This window comes from Gracilinanus agilis, chromosome 2, assembly GCF_016433145.1.
Source record: "Gracilinanus agilis isolate LMUSP501 chromosome 2, AgileGrace, whole genome shotgun sequence".
Lineage (NCBI taxonomy): Eukaryota > Metazoa > Chordata > Mammalia > Didelphimorphia > Didelphidae > Gracilinanus > Gracilinanus agilis.
The window spans coordinates 526,042,724-526,064,781 of NC_058131.1; the positions used below are offsets into that span (position 1 = coordinate 526,042,724).

Genomic DNA, 22,058 nt, shown 5'->3' on the forward strand with positions numbered 1-22,058 from the left:
ATATCGCCTCTCAAAACTTAGCTAGAGTGACCGTTAAATGATAGCCAGGTCTGTGACCTGTACTCAAAGCCTTTGAGAGAGTTTCCTAGATCTCATCCAAGGGGAACTTCCCCCAAAGTCTCCTATGTAAGAAGCAAAGAATAGGGATGTGATAGAGACCACCAGCTCCTATCACATTAGCTTCTTCCTAGTCTTTCACTTCAGCAACCTGAAGTGAGTTAACATCTTTCATCTTATCTTTCAAAGATGGAAGCCAGAAGTAACCAAAGCAATGGCAGAAGATGAAGAGACTCCTAGAGTACTGAAGAGTTCTCCTCTAACCCACTCTCATTTCCTCCCAACCCTTCACACAGGCACAAAGCATGCATGTATCTCCATCAATGAGGAGAGAGTCCCCAACCAATGGACTATTGGTAGAACAAGCCAGAATTTATGCTAGAAGATGCTTGTTTAAGAACCCAAGTCATTTCCACAATAGGATGATGCTTTGGAAGATGGCTTAGTGAAAGTAGAATGTTTTCATCACCTTAAAATCAATAAGCTCTCATTTTAGACTTTACTATTTCCGATAGAGTCAAGTTGAGGGGCATGGAGAGAGAGAGACAGAGACAGAGACAGAGACAGAGACAGAGACAAAGAGAGTATATTTATTGTGTTGAAGTTACAGATAAAGAAAGAAAACAGTCTCTGCTCTCAAGGAGCTCACACTCTAATTGGAGGACACAACACACCTAGGAAAGTACAGCCCCAGGGCCAAGGACCAGAAATTTTCAGAGGGCATTGGGGAATTTGTCCCACAGGTTGGGCAACCTTCAGAGACTGGTCCATCACCAGAAAAGAGTGATCCTATGGGTCAAATTGGAGGGGGGATATCCAGTTCTTTTCAGTAGCGCAGAAGGGAGAGTCAGGAACAGGGAGGTGGGGTGAGGTAAGAGAATGGGGCATTGGCAGAAAAGTTAGAGGTGGGGTCTGGGTAAGTGTGGCAGAGGAAGAAGGGCCCTCCTTGGGACAGCAAAGACAGCAGGGGTATTTTCATATAAGGACAAAAGAGACAAGAAGCAATAGACAAGAACTCATCCACTGAATTTTTCACTTCTTGATTTATGGCCAGGGTCATTCTTCCTATTCAAATATCCCATTTCTTCCACTGACAACTTTTTTTGTAAATGTGGAAAATGATCTGTCCAACAATCCTCAGTTAGGCTCAGCTGGTTAGAGGGAATGGAACTTCAGAATTATTTGGCCCCTAGTTATTATTTTAGATGTCCTTATTAAGATTTGGCAACTCAGAGACGTTAGACACTTGATCAGCTTTCCCAAGGTTTTTGATGAAATTCAAATTGGACTTGACACTTTCTACAAAGCTGTTTTCAAGGAGCCACCCATCAGAATCCAACTCAGGCTCATCCAGCGGTACATTCTTCAAGGATGTTTGCAGGTATCGAACACCAGTGAGAACGCAGAGCTACACAGAAACAATGAACAAATTAAATGCTACACAGTAAAGGGAGGCCAACAAAGATGCCATTGACATTTAACAGGTGTCAAGTCACTAGTAGAATGAACCCATTCTTTCCACATTTTGGGGCTTTTATCTCTCTTAAAAAAATTAAACCCTGACCTACCATCTTAGAGTCAATACTGGGTATTGTATTCCAAGGCAGAAGATCTAGGCAAACAGTAAAGTCTAGGCAATGCAGATTAAGTGATTTGCCCAGAGTCAGACAGCTAGGAAATGTCTGAGGCCAAATTTGAACCCAGGACTTCCCCCTGGACTTTAATCCTTTAAATTCATGTCCTCCCCCAGGAGAGTTCATCCTATTCTTGACAACTAGATGCAGTTATTTCATTCTGAGGGCAATTACCTTCTCTTGTTCGTGTTCAATGAATCCGACTTTTCAACCCACCAACTTTTTGAGCTAAATTTTTTTAGCTATTCTGTCCTTCTTCAATCCATCTACTCAGTCCAACTCATTAACACAATCATTCCTGAACTGGGACCTTCTATTCCTATCTCTTTTCACAATTAGATAGAGCACTGGGCCAAAATTCAAATCCAGCCTCAGCTACTTTCTAGCTGTGTGACCCTGAACAAGTCACTTACCTCTGTCTACTTCCATTTCCTCAACTGTAAAATGGGGATAATAATAATATTTACCAGGACTATTGGGAGGATCAAATGAGAAAATATCTGTAAAGTACTTAGCATAGTGTACCTTCCTTCCTTCCTTCTTTACTCCCTTCCTCCCTTCCTTCTTTCATTCTTTCCTTTGTTCCTTCCTTCTCTTCACTTTTTTTTATTATTTTGTACTTTTTAAAAACTTCCCTTCTATTTTTCTCATATCCTGAAATTTTTTTTTGGTTTTGTCCTTTATTTGACTTCCTCATTTGTTTTCTCCCTTTTGTTACCTAATTTAATCTTTTAAAGTTCTTTTTATTTTCCTTCCTTTTCTTTCCACCCTTACAAATTACCCTTCAACTTCATTTGCTCATTTTTTTGCCTGCCCAGCTCTTTTCTTCTCTAAGTATGACCTGTAAACTACCTGTTGGCTAAAATCAACATGATGACTGTGTTGCCAGGAGGACAGCTCTAGTGGGAAAAGTTAGAGAAAGAAAGAGCTGATGGTTTGGGAATGGAAAGAAGGAAGGGGAAGAGAATATAGCATCTACTATGTGCCAAGCTCTGTGCTAAGCACAGTGGATGGAGAGGATCTGACACATACATAACTTAGGACAAACTAGGACAACCCACTTATAACTGGGGTGCATTTATGATTTTTTTTTTGGCTAGAGCAAATTTTCTGGGAATCGTACTTACCTCGAATAACCAGATGATAAGGACCACCAGTCCGATGGAGCGCATGATGTAGGAATAGTGATCTAGCAGCGCTTCACGGCAGCCCCTCATCCAAACATTCAGCTCCTCAGTGAGAAAATCATAGTTGTAATGGGCAGTGTTGTTGGTGAGATGGTACTGGATACAAGGTCGTGGCGAGCTGGGGTTGCAGCAGCTAAAAGGTACCCCATCCACCAGGAACTTCCCATCAATGTTATTCTTCAGCTGGCTATAGTGAAGAAAGCAGCAAGAAACAATGTTTGGGGGGTGGGGTGGGGGTAGGGGAAAGGCAACTAGATGGTGCAGTGGATTGAGAGCCAGTCCCAGAGATGGAAGGTCCTGGGTTCAAATATAACTTCAGACACTTCCTGAATTTGTGACTCTGGGCAAATCACTTAACTCCCATTGCCTAGCCCTTACTGCTCTTCTGCCTTAGAATCAACATTGATTCTAAGACGGAAGGAAAAAGAAAGGAAAGAAGGAAGGAAGGAAGGAAGGAAGGAAGGAAGGAAGGAAGGAAGGAAGGAAGGAAGAATGATTTGCATAAAGGCAATTTTCATCCTCCTTGAGTAACTAGAGACACCTACCTCCTCCTCCCAAAGGAGGAGACGCAGAGTCAGAAAATTCTTCACTGACTCCAACTGGGTTGGTGGGGAAAAGACCCAAGGTTTTCTTCCTTCCCTTAAAAGCTGTGGAACTTATACTTCCTAATGGTATGACCCTGGGCAAGTCACTTAAGCCCCATTGCCTAGCCCTTATTGCTCTTCTGCCTTAGAACCAATACCCAGTATTGATTCTAAGATGGCAGGTAAGGGTTTGGAAAAATAGACTTCTCTATTGCAGGTACAGGCAACCCTATAGATGGTGCAATGGATAAAGCACTGGACCTGGAGTCAGAAAGACCTGAGCTCAAATCTGGCCTCAAACTTTTAGTTTTATGATCCCAGGCAAGTTACATCACCCTGTTTGCCTCAGTTACCTCTATAAAATGAACCAGAGAAGGAAATGGCAAACCATTCCAATGTCTTTGCCAAGAAAACCCCAAAAGGGGTCACAAAGAGTCAGACCAACTGTGAACAATAAAATATCGAAGTGCCTCCTTCCTGGGAGGATGAATCAGAAAATAAATACCACACCCATATGGCAATATGACAAAAATGCAAGGTTGCACAAAAGGGTTATTTCTATCCTATTTGCTGACTGAAATGTCTATTACTTAGAAAACAGATTAGTAAGATATTAAAGAGCTGGCCACCAAAACAATGCATGCCTCTAAGACTCACTCCTGACAACATGGAGAGGAACCTAGGTGGCCATAACTTTTGAGGCATTGGTGTTCCTTTAGTGAAAGCCCATGAGGTACACACATAGTATAGTATTCAGAGAGGACACAAAGAATAGATTCATCTGACTGGCAATCAAAGCATACCATCTCTTTATTTTCTTCAGGAGTTTTTTATTTTATGAGTAATTTGTGTCTTCTGTCATAGCTTGTGAACTATATATTTTTTAGTTTTTTAATTTTATTATTATTTTTTCCTTATATATGCAATAGAATATTTGAGTTTTTTCTCATTTTTTGTATTTGAAGCACATGTTACCAGTATTAATGGTTTTTTGATTTTGCACTAAGTTTACAATATCCATTAGCCCTAATATTAAAGCATACCCAAAAGCTTTAGACTATGGAAACCTGCCACTAATTGTTAAATATTATGGAACTTTGATTAATGATTGTGTCTGATTCCAGGAGAAAGTATCACAAAAGAGTCATTATATAGTGCCAAGAAGCACAAAGTCAAGGACACCAACCAATCCCAATGGGATTGATGAGAATCTGTGCCAAGACAGAGGACTTGTTTTGGGGTTCAAGGAAGCGGCTGTTTGACAACATCAGATGCAGGATTTCCCCGTGTCAGATTCAAACAAAGTACCTCAGTCTAGCTGCCATCTTGGCTCCCCTATCCCTGAGAGCAAAGGTAAAATCAGACCAGGGAAGGCTATTTCCCATTTGCTACAAAAATCTAGCCCCTTTTCTGTCTTCCATAGTGTGGAAATTGTCTGTAGTCCTGGGTGCTGATTGGCTAAGTGCATATTGCTGCAATAGTCCTACAGGCTTGTGGGACATATATCACTTTATTGGACCTGATTCAAGGACCTGTTATAGGTTTATTCTTGCTTACTTGGAATTTTTATATACTATTTAATTTTGATTTTTTCTTTTCTTCTATTTTTTTTTATGCTTCTGACTTCCTTTTAACAATTGATTCACATACCTCATAACTCAGCCATGTATCCCTGGGTGATCTGTGTGTTTGTCAACACCCTCCTCAGGGGGAATTGTATAATTGTCATAAAATTCTAGATTTACAAAAATTTTTTTTTGTTTGAGAGTAATTTTAGGATAAGAAATTTGCCACCTCCCTGATTCAAGAAAGTGAACTGTTTGGAGAAGGAGCCATGTAGATGCCTACAGAAATCTCACACTGCACCAAAAGATCCAGAATGAACTTTGAGATGTAGTGAAATTGAACTATGGTGGGTTGAATGCATTTATTTTGAATGTAAACTCTTATGCCAAAGGGGACTGCCCCCAATTGGCTTTTTGTCAATAAGCCTAGCAATCGTTAGTTTTGTTCCCTTTCTCTTTTATTTCCCTCTTATCCCCAAATTATTGCAATTTCCCCTTAGAAAGTATAATATTGTATGTACCTCTAATTGAAAATCTTTAGAGATATAAGTTGATTATGTGTACTGATTTCATGGGGAAACTAGGCATGTAAATCTGGGAGATTTCTACATTCTTGTTTTCCACTGGGATCATGGTGGGGATTGTGTAATTAGAATCTGCTCCCCAGAACTCCAATTCCCAGCATTCTAACATAACATAATGTGCTAACATAGGGGGGTTATAAGTTTTGTGTAGCCCTGCCTCTTTCTCTCTCTTCCTGTAATCATGGCTGATGAAGCAGGCCTTTTGGAGAGATACGAGAACTTACTCACGTGGGTTTACTTTTTGTTAGATAATTAGGTTTGAACTTCTATTTCTTTTAGATTTATCAATAAACTGTATAAATATAATACTTGGAGTTATTGATATTAATTTAAATCTTACACCCATTAGATTGTAAGCTCTATGACAAAGACTACCTTTTGCCTCTTTTTGTATTCCCATGTGAAAGGAGAAGTTGGCACAGAGAAGGTTTGGAATATTGGAAAAGCAACTTTGAGTGACAGGAACAGCAGTTGGAAGGAGAAGCAGAGGCTTGTGGGAAGAAAGAACCATGGAACGGGTCTTTGTCTCTGGACTTTGTAGGAGACAGAGGACCTTTACCCAACCTCTGGAGTCTACCAAGACTACCCAAAGGTTTCCCTGGATTTCTATTTCCCTGAAGTCTGGTTAGGTTTCCTGCTTCTTAACAATATTATCAAAGAAGAATTTAGACATCTGCCAGCAGCTAGGTGGACCCGACCAGCTTGCTGGGCCAACCCTGAAGACTCACTGTCCTGTCCTTTGCCAGTTTAAGAAAGACCGTCATAAACCTTCTGTCTATAGTTTAGGTTAGCTAACAGATAGAGGAGGGGAAGTGAAAGCTCATGGCCAAGGCCAGAAAGCTTGGCCAGGCACCAAGGACCTCATCTGTTGCTGTGACAGGGCAGGGCTACCTAAACCCTCTTACCTCACCCATCTTTGATATTTCAATATAATAAATTAATTGTTATCAAAATAGCAGTAAGATAAAGCTCCTTTGGGGACACAGTGGCAATAGAGGGAAGAGGAGGGATTTGGGGGAGACTGTCTAGCAAGCTTTGGCTACATAAAGCCCAAGGCTGCCAGTCATTCCATCTTTCCTGACAGGGTTGAGTTCAGTAGGGGTCTTGGGGTCAAGGCAATTAAGTTAAGTCCTGGAAAACAGCTTATGCCCAAACCCAAAGGGACCCATAACTGGACACTGACTCCTGTCCATCTCTGTTCGCTACACCAGTCAAAGAGATAACCTCTTGATAGCCTCTAAGTAAAGGTGAAGAGTTCCCTAGATTGGCTCATCACAATCACAAGCCTATCCATCAAATAACATCTTTGGGACTCCCCCAAATCATCTTTACACATGGTGGGCACAGTGCCTGGCAAATAGTAAGTCCCTGATACATGTTTATTGTTTAATTATTATTGCCCCAAGTTCATATAGGTAGCAAATGTCTGAGATAGGAGTGTTGAACTCAGGTCTTTCTAATCTTAATCCCAATACTATTCCACTGAGCTTTGTAATGCAAGATTGCTAGTAGAAGCCTTTTTGCTTCTGCAATTTCAAACTGTCACAAAAATGCAATTGGAGGTTTTAGAATCTTCAGAAAGTCAGTTGGAGTCTGAGGCTATAAATAGGGCTGAAGTCCAACTGATGGGGCTTTTGCCTTCTGGCTTTTGCTTTGACTGGGGGCTTTTGCTTTTGGGGCTTTGGCTTAGCCTGTTGGCTTCAGCCTTTTGGCTTGGCTTTGGCCTTTTTGGCTTTGGCATTGGCCTGTGCTTATTTTGTCTTGGGGAAATTTGGACCTATCTAATTTCTCTGGACCTCTCCCTGATCTCTCCATTACATCCCTGCTATTTCCCTGAATTTCCCTTTGGGCCCTGGGAGGAAGGGTGGCTTGGTGATTGGACATTGTGGGTTTAGTTTCTTGCAGGCAAGTAGGGCATCCTAAAACTAGTTACCCCTAATTTAGTGATTTGATAAATATTTTACTTCAAAGGCAATCAAATCTTCCTGACTGGGAGAGCTGGACTCTCTCAGTCTAAACCTCTTCTGCGACCCATCCCCCACCATCCAGCCTTCTCCCTAGCAGCAGTTAGATAACCTAAAACCGCTTTCCCTCTGATTATTTCTGACTTTAATAAATCCCCTTTGTTACCTATACAAGTCTCTGGTGAATCATTGTATTGAAGATTAAGGCAAGGGCTAAAGAGGGAAGGAATTATTTTCTTTTTATTTCTTGAGGGAACCACAAGCATCCATCTTGGCAGGAAGTACCTATCTGAGTCTTCCTGCAGCCATCAATTTCACTGGCAGGGAGGAGCCCTTTTGTCTCCTCCCTCAAGGGACTTAGAAATTAACAAGAGAAGTCCTCCAGCTAGATATAAAACATTTCTGACTGGCCCAATCCCCCTATACCTTAGAGATACCTTCCCTGATTGAAGAACCTCAGCCTATTTCTTCAGTATCCTCTGTCTCTAGCCTCAGTGATTAAGTCTGTTTAAGCTGCCCTCCTATATACTCCCTGTCATTCCCTTACTTTCCTATATACCACCTCATTCATCCCTTCCATACACTCAGCTATCTCCTTCCAAATCACCTATATCCCTTTTATCCATCCTCACTACCCAAATTGCCTGAGACCTGCCTCAGATTACCCAACTTATTTATAACAGCTTCTGGGTTAAGATGGCAGCAGAGTAGGAGCAGCATGCTTAACCTCTCTTAACCCACACAGATAGGACTGTCCCTCAAGAGGACATAAAAAACAAATCCAGATGAATGAAGGGATCCCACAATAGGGTACAGCATTGAAGGTACGTGGGATCTGGGCATTTCCATGCTATAAAGGGATAAAATAGCTTTCACTAAAACATGAGCTGAGCAACCCACACACATACACCACCTACAGTACCAAAGCCAGCGCACAAGAGTTAGAGCAAGTTTTGGGGCATTCATTAAGTTCTTGGAGGCTACCTGGGATCACCAGGGCCTGCTCCTGAGAGCAGCAAGACTTAAGACCCAAGAGGCTAAAGAACTTGGACTTTGAACACAGACCTTGAGCATAGGCAAGGATGTGGACCTTGAGCACAAGCGCAGACCTTGGGTGGGGACCCAGTGCAGAGGGGTGCCTGACTGTAGAAGCAGCACCCTGTGACTGTTAAAGGAGCCTTGGGCAGAGGAGCAAGCAAGGGGATCACCAGGAGGCTTGACCATGAGAACAGCTAGACTTGAGACACTGGGAGCCTAAAAACTGCAGACCAATCATGGGGGCAAGTTTAAAGCTGAGAGGGCCTCATGACGCTGTGACTCAGGCGAAAACTACTCCACAGCTCAATAGGAAGAGCCTGTTTGCTTCACCCAGACTTCTGACTGAGGAAGAAAAAATATCATAATGATAATGGCAAGCCATGCACAAGAACCTCTAAAGAGAAAGATCAAGAAGAAATCTTTAACACTCAACAACTTTTACACAGAAAAAATGCAGACAACAGAGCAAACAACAGAGGAGAACAAACAAGTAATCCCATCCAAACCTTCCCCCCAAAATGAAAATTGGTCACAAGCTCTTAAAGAGTTCAAATCTGAGATCATGAGAAAGATGGAAGAGATTTGGCAAGAAAAGTGTGAAATAGCTCAAAAGGAAATTAACAGGTTAAAAGAAAGAAACTCCCAATTGGAGAAAGATGCCCCAAAATCAAACAGAATGATAAGCAAATTGGAGGAAACCATGAAAAATAGAATAGACCAAATCGAAAAGGAAAATCAAAAGATTATAGCAGAAAATAAGTCTCTAAAGACCAGAACTGGGCAAGTAGAAGCCAATGATCTCTCAAGGCAGCAAGAACAAATAAAGCAAAGTCAAAAGACTGATAAAATAGAAGGAAACATGAAATATCTCACTGAGAAATTGACAGACCAAGAAAACAGGTCTAGAAGAGACAATTTGAGAATCACTGGTCTTCCTGAAAAAGCAGAAATCAATAGAAATTTGGACTCCATACTAAAAGAAATTATTCAACAAAACTGCCCTGATGTTCTTCAACAAGAAGGCAAAATAGATATTGAAAGGATCCATAGATCACCCTCTACACTAAACCCTCAAAAGACAACCCACAGAAATATAATAGCCAATTTCAAGAGCTTCCAAGTAAAAGAAAAAATTTTATAAGAAGCCAGAAAAAGACAATTTAGATATCAAGGAGCACCAATCAGGATCACACAGGATCTGGCAACCTCCACACTAAAAGACTGCAAGGCTTGGAATATGATATTCAGAAAGGTAAGAGAACTGGGTCTACAACCAAGGATCACCTACCCATCAAAACTGACTATATACTTTCAGGGGAAAGTATGGGCATTCAACAAAATAGAAGATTTCCAAGTATTTGCACAGAAAAGACCAGGGCTAAATGGAAAGTTTGATATTCAACCACAAAAACCAAGAGAAACATGAAAAGGTAAATAAGAAACAGATGGGAAAGAAAGAAAACTCTTATTTTTAAATTTGCCTCTTTAAGGGCTTCAATAAGATCAAATTATTTGTATTCCTACATGGAGAAATATGTGTAATTCTCTGTAGTGAACTGTATTCACTATTATAGTATTCACTATTATAGTAATTAGAAGAATTATTCATAGGGAGAGGTTGGAGTACCAATACTATTCCACTATACTTTACACTGAACTATCTTCCCTTCCTGATTACTATTCCTAGAACCAGTCTGTGGCCCAGTGTGGAAATTGCAAACAAAAAGCTACTAGATGACTAGGGTTCTCTGTCAGAGCCTACTAGATCATAATGTATTTCTTTTATTTTCTTTTTTTAAAACTCTTACTTTCTGTATTAGAGTTGATACTAAGTATTGGTTCTAAGGCAGAAGAGTGGTAAGGGCTCAGCAATGGGAATTAAATGACTTTCCCAGGACATGTCTAATGCCAAATTTGAGCACAGGTCCTCCCAACTCCAGACCTGGCCCTCTATCCACTCAGTCACTTAGCTGCCCCATGTTTTTAAGTTCATTCTTCCCTGTTCCCCTCTGTAGGCAAAGCCCTCCCTGTCTCCATCATATACTCACTCCACAACCTCCCTTGATGCCATGTTCAGGTACCGTGCCGATATCCACTGGATCTCAAACCAGTCCCTGAAGCTGTTGTTGCCACAGCACTGAAACCGAATCTGTAACATGTCAATGGTCTTCTTCAGGAAGCAACATCCTGGGATGTCTGTGTCCTTGTAAAACTTTATGGCTTCTCTCAGACCCAAATACAAAGACTCCTCTAGTTCCTTCCTTGTGGTGTAGCACATAAATGCACCTACGAGGAGGCAGAAAGTGAAACCAAAGGCAAAGACAATGTAGGGAAGCAGGACCAGCCGCCAGCGTCTGTACCTGTGCACATCTGAACAGTCATAGCAGATCTTGCCGCCAAGGAAATTGATGACACAGACAATGAGACCCACAGAGATGAGCACGTTGGAGGTTGAGCTGATTTCTCCCTTGGCTATCACCTCAATTCGCTTCTTGATTTCAATCTTTAGGAAAAGACCAAGACTGAAGAGAATGACTCCTGTCACCACAGACAACCAGTTGAGAATCCATAGTATCTGGGCAAGCTTATTCCGTTTGTATTTGGTGAAGGTCACTTTAAGGATAGCCATGGTCTTACTGACATCAGAATAAGCTTATCTTTGGAAGGGAGGGCTTGGAAACTGATTTTATTTCCAACACTGTTGTAGGGGAAGAAGCCTATAAAAGTAGGAATAAAGTGAGATTATAGATTTTTATAATAAAAAATAAGTGCCTAATATACAATAATATAATATTGATGAGTATTATTATAATATAATGTTAATGTATAGTATACATAATATATAATAATATAGTAAAATACCTAATGAATTTAATAAAAACCTGTTATTTTTACAATTTGTCAAACTCTGTGTACTGATACATCTTGTCTAAAGTCCAATTCCCAATTCTATTCCCTACTTCCATTGAGATTGCCTATAGATCCTGAAAGCTAGAAAGTATGAAATCTGGAAAGGAAATGAGCTGATTCTAATGTATCTCTGCTATACATTCTAGTGGTCTTGAGAATTTATAGTGGCTTAGAAGTCAGGGGGGGGAAAAAGGGTAATAGTTACCCAGATGTAAGAGTTGCCTGCTGGTAAATGCCTATTCTAAATGTTCTAAAATATAGGATAATGCTGAATAGGTGAGAGAGTTCAAAGGAAACTGTCTGGTAACAGTGTTTGACTGAGTTTCAAAAACGAGACCATCGTGCATCCTGACATGGGAGAAAATGTAATGAATCACTGAAATATCATATAATCCTCATGTGTGGAACAACTGGTCCTCTATTAGTGTTCCATGGCTATTCTCTTGATGAGGACAGGGACCCTGTTTTATTATCTTTGTATCGCCTATGGAACCTAGCACACTATCTTATACATAGTAGATTTTTATAAAAATCTCATGAGTGAATGGATGAATTGAGTGAATAAATGTGCAAAAATGAATGAGATTAGAGATCTGCCTCTCCTGTATCTAAAGGTGAAGACTCATATGAGGTGTACTATCCTTTCCTAATATATTATAAACATTACCTTGTCCAGTAAAACCTTTTTTGTATATGTTTATAGCAAACATTTGTTTGATGAAGCAAATAGGTTTATCTTCTGGGGAAAGATCTGCTAAACAAAGCATGAGAAGAAACCTTAGGACCAAGTGTAGCAATTTGGAGTCAAGCTTTCCATCTTGATGGATGATGCTTTTTAGATAGCTAAATGTTGCTTCTTTGCTCCCCCAAAATAATCCTCCATCATCGACAACAAAGACTGGATTGTTTCCCTACACCTCAAAACATTTTCTGTTAGCTTCCCAAGCCCTTTGTTCTTTTTAATTCAATCTTTGATTAAATGAGATCTTACCATTTATTTTACTTGTATGCTTAATAATTTTCTCTGCTATAACCATTGCTTGATGATTGGCATATGTTTTCCCTTGTTTTACTCCTAGATCATTTTCCTAGATTGGGGATTTTTTAACATTATGTGTGCGTTGTTATAAAATAAGAGGTTAAACTGAATACTACCACTATTAATTTTGTGACAGTAGTGGTTGTTTAGATATGTGGTTGGTTCAAGTTGACCTGAGTCTTGCCACCTACCTAGATGTTGTAACATCTCTCTCCTTTATAACAGTGCCCAGACAGGATCCCTCAGGTCAGTGGATGAGTATCCCTTTCAGGTCCCACCTAGGGTTAATCAATAGTGAGTATTGGGCTCTGTTAGCCTTGGACATGTTTATCTGACTGCGTTTGCTCCCTCCCCAGAGAAGTGATGATACAACTACTCCAGGAAGGTACTTGATGGGTTTTGACAATACTAATCTCTCAGGACTGTAGGCTGGTTAATGATTCTGGCTTGTTATTAGCTCCTCTGGCTCAGCCTGGCCACAGCCAAACCAGAGCAAGCAAGCTGTTGGATGACATCTCTCAGCTCCTTCTTCTTGCCAGATGTTATGCCTTTCCACAGCCTTTAGGAACCACCCTTTCCACCCTCTTCTTCTTCTCCTGCCCACTTCCCAGATCCCTCCTGGACCTGGGATACCTAGATATCTAAGGATGGTTTGGATGCCTAAATATCTAGGGGACAGAAGAATCAGAGGATTCACGGTCTGGATACAGGTCGTTCAATGTCAGTGGGTTCAAAACAGGAGTTCTTGCAAGACTTATCCAAGCAAAGCCTCGGTTCCCAATAGACCAGGGTCCACAGATCCAAGGTCCAAAGAAGAAGGGAAAGGAAAAATAAACCCTTTGTCAGGGGCTGCCAGGGTATTTATACCGCCCCACCCCCGGCCAACCACTTTCTCCCCTGTCCTCATGGCCTCTGGGAACATTCTGAGGTCCAATGGTCTTCACCTGTCCATCAAGGTGGGACTCTCAGCTCCCAGAGCTTCAATATGACAGCATGCATGCGTGCATGTGTGTGTGTGTGCATGCATGTGTGAGTATGATGGATCCCTTTGGTAGCTAGTGAAGCCTATGGACTCTATTCTCAGAATAATGTCTTAAATGCATAAAATAAAATACAAAAAATTATGACAGAAATGATTATATTGAAATAGTTATCAAAATAGGAACAAAAGTCAATGATTTGGGAATGAAATTCAAGAGCTGAAAATATAGACCTGGGAGTGTGTATAGAAATCCCAATTTTGCATATAAATCCCAGGTTTGAATAGAAGTCCCAATAGCTGATGAAATCATCCAGTGAGAAAATATAGAGAGGAACCTGGACAGAGCCCTGGGATACACCCACAGCTAAGGGTGTGATGATGATCTAGCAAAAGTGACTGAAAAGGAGAATGAGACAGAGAGGAGGAGAATCAAGAGATAACAGTCATGAAAATCCAGAGAACGCAACCAGCACCTGACTTCAGGTCCTCATCACTTGGACTATTGAAATAAATTTTTTTCAAACCCTTATCTTGCATTTTAGAATCAACAGTGTTTTGGTTCCAATGCAGAAGATTGGTACCAGCTAGGCAATAGGAGTTAAGTGACTTGCTCAGAGTCACACAGCTGGGAAGTGTCTGAAGCCAGAATTGAACCCAGGACCTCCCATCTCTAGACCTGGCTCTCAATTCACTGAGGCACCCAACCTGCCTCTAACTGAAATTATTTCTAAATGGTCTCCCTGCCTTGTCTCGTTCCACTTCCAGTCAGGTGCCCTCAGCTGAAAAAAGGGTGATTTTTTTAAAAAACACATTAATAGTAACAACATTTGTATAGCAATTTAGGATATGCAAAAAATTTTGCAAATATTACAAAAACTCTAGGAGGTAGATGCTATTATTGTGCCCATTTTATAGATGAAGCAACTGAGGCTAAGAGAAGTCACAGCTGGTGAGTGTCTGATGCAGGACTTGAACTCAGGTCTTCCCATCTACAGGCCTAGTACTCTTAGCCACTGTATCATCTTGGCCCCCCAGTTCATTCCGGGATAAAATATAAACTCCTCTGCTTGATACTTAAAGTTATTCATAACCTGGCTATAATCTTTTTCTATTGTTTCCTCAATTTTTATTTATATTTACGTTTAACAAATCTATTATTTACATTATATTTCCCCAATCCTGCCTCAATCACTACACAATCTAGCTCTATTGACCTACTAGTTGTTCTTCAAACACATCACTCCATCTCCTATCTTAATACCTTTGTCCTGGCTGCCCCCTTAGTCTGGAATGCTCTGCTGCCTCATCTCTGCTTCTTAGCTCCCTTTTCAAGACAAAACTCAAATTCCACCTACTGGAGAAGGCCTTTCCTGGTCAGCTTAGCTGCTAGTGCCTTCCCCTCTCAGATTATCTTCCATGAAGATGTTGTATCTATCTTGTTTGTACCTAGCTTTTCACATGTTCTTCCCCCACTAGACCATAATCTCCTTAAAATCAGAAACTTTTTTGCTTTTCCTTGTATTTCTGGGACTTAGCATGCTGCCTGGCACTTAGAATTTTTTTTAATGTATGTTAGTTACATGCTTAAAATGTCATTTGTACTTTATCATATTTGCCAAAAGTATTTTCACAATATTTTAAATTTTAATATTGTTTTAGTGGCACAAAAGCTATATTCTACACATAGCATATATTATTTTATACATTATCATGCCTAGCAATCTCTTATTGCTTATTGTCTCTTATCCTCAGTAATTCCTTTCATCTCCTATATTGAAAGAAGTTTATCTGTCCTCCACAACTGAGACAATTTTTCATTGCCTTTTGTTTTTATCTGTTTTAGAGTTTATTTTCATCTTCTGTGCTTAAACCTCTCCTCCAGCTGGAATTCATAGGAGGTATTTGTTATTTAATCATTTTCAGTCATGTCTGATTCTTAGTGACTCCTTTCAAAGTTTTCTTGGCAAAGATATTGGAATGGTTTGCCATTTCCATCTCCAGATCATTTTACAAATGTGGTAACTGAGGCAAACAGAGTTAAGTCGCAAACAGAGTTAAATGTCTAAATTCAGATTTGAACTCAGGTCTTCCTGACTCCAGGCCTGGCGTTCTATCCACTTTGCCCCTGGCTGCCCCCACAAGAGGTAAATGATGTAACAAATGGATGCAGATTCCTTTCTTACCAAACTGAGAATTTTTCTCAAGTATATTTGTTAAGTAACGGATGCTACATCTAATTTTTATTTTCAACAAAGTTATCAAATACCATCTTTTGCATACATTTACTTGACATGAGCACACTTTTTAACTGTAGTCAGAGACTTAGAGGTAGATGGGACCTTTAAAGATCACCTTGGTCCACATTTTGGTCTTGGTCTTGATCACCTTGATCTTCATTTTTCAGATGAGGAAAACAAACTCAAAGAATTTAAGTGACTTACTTGCCAACGGTCACACAGGCTGACAGAGACAGGGCCAGGATTCAAACTCCACGTCTTTAGCCTGCAAATCAGGTACGTTTAATATGACGACTTTATCCAATCATTCCTTCCACCCACTCACTGGCTCCTTCCATTTAGTAGTTATTTAAGAGCATGAAACTAAGGGGATGAGGCTTTTGGATCAGAGATAAAAGGGAAGGCTATGGAAGCAGGTGCTGTGGAGTGCTTAGAGCTTAGTTAAACATGGAAGGAACCAAAGTCATTCACTGAGTCCCAAACCCTCACTGATCATCTTGACTTTGGTCTTGCCACTGGAATAGGATGACTCTGGAAGAGAGTGAGGTCGATGACTTTGTGCAACTCTGCCTCACTTAAACCCATTTCACCTGCAAGTCAAGACATCACCCTCACGATGTCATTGGTTCTCTTCAGAAACAAAGGACGAATAACAACAATAGAAAGGGATGATATTTGACTCTAGAACACTGCCCAGGGGAATACGCCTGGTAGGATGCTCTTCTGGGGGACTCTGGAAAAGTGAGAGCATGAAGGCACAAGGCTCCTGGGTTTAGGTGAGAAATATCAGGCTGTTGGACAATTTGATCCAAGACCGCATAAAGAAAAGGAAGAAAAATCAACAGGAACAGGTTAATTAACTAGTAAGACCTCTAAAAGTGGACTTTCAAGAACATCAACCCCAGATATTAAGGGATGACAGTCTTAACTGAATAAAAAATTCTTTGTCTCTGCTAGACTAATATAATAGGCTTCTGGTTTCTCTACCTCCAGTCAAGCTCTCCCTTCCACAATTCATCCTTTACATCAGTGATGCTAAACTCACATAGAAAGGGGGCCACTAAAAACCACTAAACAGTGCAGAAGAATCCTTGCCACACCATACTGACTTAGAAAACCACATTTTAACACTAGCTATGTGCTACTGTATTTTTGTTTGTTTTGTTGTCTTTCCCCAATTACATTTTGCTATGGTTCAGGGGCACCATGTATCCAGGACTAATCTTTTACTTTTAATCTTTTAATTTTTAAAATGTTAGTCTTTTACTTTTTAATCTTTTCTTACTGAATCTTTTAATCTACACTTACCAAATTACTCTTTCTAATTATGCACAAGTTTGCTCATATTTGCTTTCCTACTCAAAAAACTTCAGTGTTCCCTCCATTGCTTATCAAATAATATATAAAAATTCCCTTCCTGACATTGAAAGCTTGGCTCAACCCTGCATTAACCTACCTTCCTAGCATGCCCCTTCACTTATTCTGTTCTGTTCAAAATAAACTACTCATTAATGATTGATAGATCATCATGTTCTTTCCTACTTTTGTATATACTGTCCTCCGTGCATAAAATAAGCACCATCAATTGCTGCCTATTGACGTCCTTTTCCTCCTTCAAGGCTAAGTCATATGTGCCACTTCCCTGATGAAGCCTCCCCAGAACCATGACCAGCAATTCTGGAACTTGGGGAATGTCTCACAAAACCTGCCCATAGTAAGTTACATAACATCTCAAATCATTAAGATATTAAGTCAAATTTAGTTGCATGTGAGAATAACCCTAGGACATAAGTCCTCATGGGGAAGAGATCCTTCTGCCCCATAAAAGATATAGTTGGAGGAATATTATAACTCCTGCACCCATACAAGTTTTTCCTTAAAAGTTAATGAGACAAGTTTCCTCAGGACCCAACAAAGTTGGAGACCTTAGTGGTAACATCTGGGGCTCTCCTCCATGATCCCAAACCCAAATGGTGCCCACCACATCTAGACTCTTCTCTCTGCCATAATATGGGCACTAGGAGCAGACCAGGGCCAAGTATAAAAGTCTCTGTAGGTTGATGGAATGGGTTTCCTGTGATAACGGGTGAAAGTGTGATTTCCATCAGGGACATGGGCCTCTGAAAAGCTTCTTGGGAAATCCTTTCATTCCAGTGGATGAGAACTGGGTGCAGAGATTCATGTCAGCAGATAGGCAGTTATCCACGTGACTACTGTGTGTGGTGGGGAAGTGGGGAGGTGAGAAGGTTTGATGTGCAATTTATGCTTGGGTAGGACTTTGGGAAAATCCTAGGGTCCCTATCAGTCCATGATATTCAGTCCCTGAATTTGTTCATCTCAGGGCAGGTGGGACAACCAGATGCTGGAGAGGGAAGGAAGTGAGGATGGATGATCCAGGTCAGTCTTAGTGGAATGATAAAAGTGACTGAGACTCCAACAGGAGGACAGGAAATGGAAAGGGGAAAAAAAGGAGTAATGAGACCATCCTTGAGACCATATTTATCTCAGGAGACTAAAAGCTTAGGCTGTTGACACCAGTGACTGGTCACTTGAGTATAAATCAGTGAGTTGGATCTCCAGGCAATCTCTGGTGTGTCCCTGTTGGAAAACAATGAGCAACTCAAGCAAGGGAGCTTTGCTCAGGTGAGTCAATTAGAGGTATTCTCATTTTCTATCCTTGTTAAATAACCTTTTCCTGCTGTGGCTAAGGAAATCTTTTGTTAACTGTTGAAGGATTGGCACATGTCTCATTTTGCCCCAGTATCAAACCTAAACTACCAAGGACCTGCTCAGAGTCAGGCCTAGGTCAGAACAGGAAGCATAAAGGGGACACTGGCTCCCATGGGTGGATGCCCTGGGATACCATGAGGCTGCGGCCACAGGTGGGTGAATTTTGGTGAGGGGAACTGAAGAACTCACCTGGTATGAGGCTTGAACTTTAAGGGTGAGGAGAAAAAACTTTGCATCTGGTAGCTTATTTTAACTAGTTAATTCTTGCTAACTCGGTACTAAGCTCAATTGTTTTGATGAGGTTGCAATGTGAATGTTGTCAAGTGCCCTGGTGCAAAGTCCTGAAGGCCCAAACCTAGTTCTGCTGATCCCCTCGACTAAAAGTGACCTCTTCTTTCCTTGGATTCTCTCAGACCATTCTGTTTGTTTTTTTCTAAGTTCTTAATTACTCTCTCATTTCTAGTATAGCTCACTGTCTTAGCTTCCTGCGGGAATGGAAGCTCCTTGCAGAAAGGAGATGTATTATTTTTATGTTCCCAGCAGAATGTTTTGCACACTATAGGCATTTAAAGAATGTTTATTGGATTGAACTGAATTGAGTTGTGCAGGAAAGAAAAAACAAAGTAAATAGAGGAGGTTATGTCTTATACATGAACGTTATCTCTGTATGGTCAGGAAACAGGAGGCTAAGAGAGAACTTGGGCTTAAGGGGCTAAGAATAAGTATGACATCATGGTGGGATTCTATTACAGTCTTCAAAACCCTGACAGGGAAGATAGAGAAGGTCTTTTAACCAACTCACTGAAGCAATTTAAGATTGGAAATGGATGACAGTGGGGGGATGTTTAACTATTGTGTGATCAGTTAGAAAAGAAACTTAGGGGACCAAGAATCATCAGTCAGATTTTTAGAGTGGGCCTTTAACTGAAGGGCAATATCCTAATGTAGAAAGCAGAGGAGTCAATCGACTAGGGCAAATGCAATTCTTTATTTAAGAATTGGCGGGGGGGGGGGGGGAGAATAAAAGATATATGGAAACTTTGGAAGAAGACATTATATCACAAGATAATATCATTTAAAGATCTACAATTCTTAAGGAAGAGAGAAGAAAAATAAGATTAAGAGTAAAAAAATTTTAAAACCTCTTACCTTCTGTCTTAGAAGATAGCAAGGGCTAGACGATTGGGGTTAAGGGGCTTGCTCGGCATCATACAGCTAAGAAGTATATGACACCAAATTTGAATCCAGGTCCTCCTGACTCCAGACCTGGTGCTCTATACACTGTGCTACCTAGGTGCCCCAAGAAAATCTTTTTAAAAAAATAAAAAGCTAGGTACAAGGCAAGCAGTAAGAGTTGGCCAGTTGGATCATAGATTCTCAAGCTGGAAAGGAGTTCTTAGGTTTAGTCCAAACTATAACTGAAACATTATTTCCTCTATAATATCCTTGACAAGTAGCTTTCAAGAGTCTTCTGCTTGGAGACCTATGATTCTAGAGAACCACTACCTCACTATAACAAATTCCACTTTTGTGGTGATTGTTTTGTTGATTAGTCCTATCCATTTCTTCTTGGCCCCATCTAAATAGTAAATTGGTTCGCCATTTCCTTCTCCAGCTCATTTACAGATGAGGTAGGGGAACTAAGGCAAACAGGGTTAAGTGACTTGCCCGGATGTCCAGATGGTGTGTGTCTGAAGCCACATTTGAACTCAACTCATGTTCTCCTGACCCTAAGACTGGCACTCCATCCACTGAGCTACTGAGATTCCCACCATCACCACCACCACTTCCACTTTGGGCCAGTCCTAATCATTGAAACTGTTCCTTTTACAGAACTCCCTTCTAATCCTTTGTTGTAGAACATGAGTACAAGAAATCTGGATATTATTCTAGAAAATCATTCTAGAAAAATCTAGAAAATCTTTGAAGAAAAAAGACATAAAAAAGAAAAATAATTATGTATACTTATAAAAATGTATTACATATATGCAAGCGTGTAGGAAGATGACTAGTTAGACAGAAAAAAGATAGACATGGATGGATAGATAGACAGACAGGTAGGTAGGCAAGTACATACATATATATATATATGTATATATATATATATACATACAAAGACAGGTAGACAGATAGTTAGAGAGATAGATAGATAGATAGATAGGCAGATAGAAAGATAAAGACAGATGGATAGATAGGTAGGTAGGTAGATAGATAGACAAGCAGATAGGTAGATAGATATATACATAGATAGATGGATACATAGACAGGTAGGCAGAGACAGACAGACAGAGAGAGAGATAAAAAGACAGACAGACAGATAAATAGATGGATAGATAGACAGATAGGCAGATAAAGAGATAGAAACAGACAGATAGATATATACATAGATACATAGACAGGTAGACAGAGAGAGACAGGCAAAGATAGAAGACAGACAGGTAGATAGATAGATAGATAGATAGATAGATAATTAGCATACAGGAACAGTGAGATTGTAATGAGACCACATGGACAAAATTCCCAACCCTATTCCTTATGAAGTTGAAGGTTAAACAGAGAATACCCAGGAAAAGTGTAAATTATGTCAAATCACTTAAAAGGAGTATAAAGAAATATACATAATAATAATAACTCATATATACAGCTTTAACCAGCCCAGCATCACTTTTTGTGTAGGAGGATACTTCCTGTAGCCAGCTTGGGTTGCAAGAACCAGTTGTTAAGATTCAAGTGTGAACATTTACACCTCAGAAATCAGCAATTGCTACAAATCAAGGTTTGATTTGCTTTGCTTATTTAGACTTAAGAAAATGTTAATAATACAAATTAAATTTAAAAGTACATACTTACATTCCCCCCCCCCCCAGAGAACCTGGTTGTTAAACATTTACCAGCACAGCCCCGTATTGTTCTTTAAACACTACCTGAGCTTAGCAGGAGTGCAATAGAAGGCTGAGGGAAAAAAGTCATCACCAGAGAGGAGGCCTGGTGTGTGTGTAGGATAATAATAATAGTAACTAGCATTTATTAGGTGCTTTAAGATATACAAAGTACTTTGCATCCATCATCTCATTTGAGCCTCAGGATATCCCTGGCTTTGCCATTTTAATGTCAGCTCTGGGGGACTAAGACAGGCTTTCTGGGTGTGCCAGGTGGCATCCTGCCAACTGGGAGCCCCTCCTCCTTTAGAGATCCCAAAATTGGGGGGGGGGGTATGGAGGGAGGGCAAACTGCTTTATCTGTTCCAGGCTGCTCCATGTCTGATAGTCCTATTGATGTCACACCTTTCTCACCAGCCCATATTCCCCCATGGATACAACTGCATCTGACCAGAGTGGACTGAGCACTTAAAAAAATTTTTTTTCAACCCTTACCTTCCCTTTTAGAATCAATACTGCATATTGGTTCCAAGGCAGAAGAGTGGTAAGGGCTAGGCAATGGGGGTTAAGTGACTTGCCCAGGGACACACAACTAGGAAGTGTCTGAGGCCAGATTTGAACCCAGGACTTTCTGTCTCTAAGCCTGGCTCTCAATCCACTGAGCTACC

General features: G+C 40.4%; 1 protein-coding gene across 1 annotated transcript; it reads right to left on the reverse strand.

The window, feature by feature from the left end:
• Positions 1–1,258: 1,258 nt before the first annotated feature.
• Positions 1,259–11,242, reverse strand: LOC123235947 (photoreceptor outer segment membrane glycoprotein 2-like). The gene is made up of 3 exons (XM_044662188.1): positions 10,662–11,242; positions 2,819–3,065; positions 1,259–1,465 (listed from the first exon to the last, which is right to left on the reverse strand). Exons 1-3 carry the CDS (start codon positions 11,240–11,242, stop codon positions 1,259–1,261), a joined length of 1,035 nt encoding a protein of 344 aa, XP_044518123.1.
• Between the last annotated feature and the right edge of the window lie 10,816 nt (positions 11,243–22,058).

What these genes read in the sequence shown, in the direction of transcription:
- LOC123235947 (XM_044662188.1), bottom strand. Translation starts at nt 11,242, where the DNA reads ATGGCTATCCTTAAAGTGACCTTCACCAAATACAAACGGAATAAGCTT. An exon ending in GCATCAAGGGAGGTTGTGGA is followed by an intron (nt 3,066 to 10,661) that starts GTGAGTATATGA and finishes TCTTCACTATAG; the next exon opens with CCAGCTGAAGAATAACATTG. An exon ending in TTATCATCTGGTTATTCGAG is followed by an intron (nt 1,466 to 2,818) that starts GTAAGTACGATT and finishes GTTTCTGTGTAG; the next exon opens with CTCTGCGTTCTCACTGGTGT.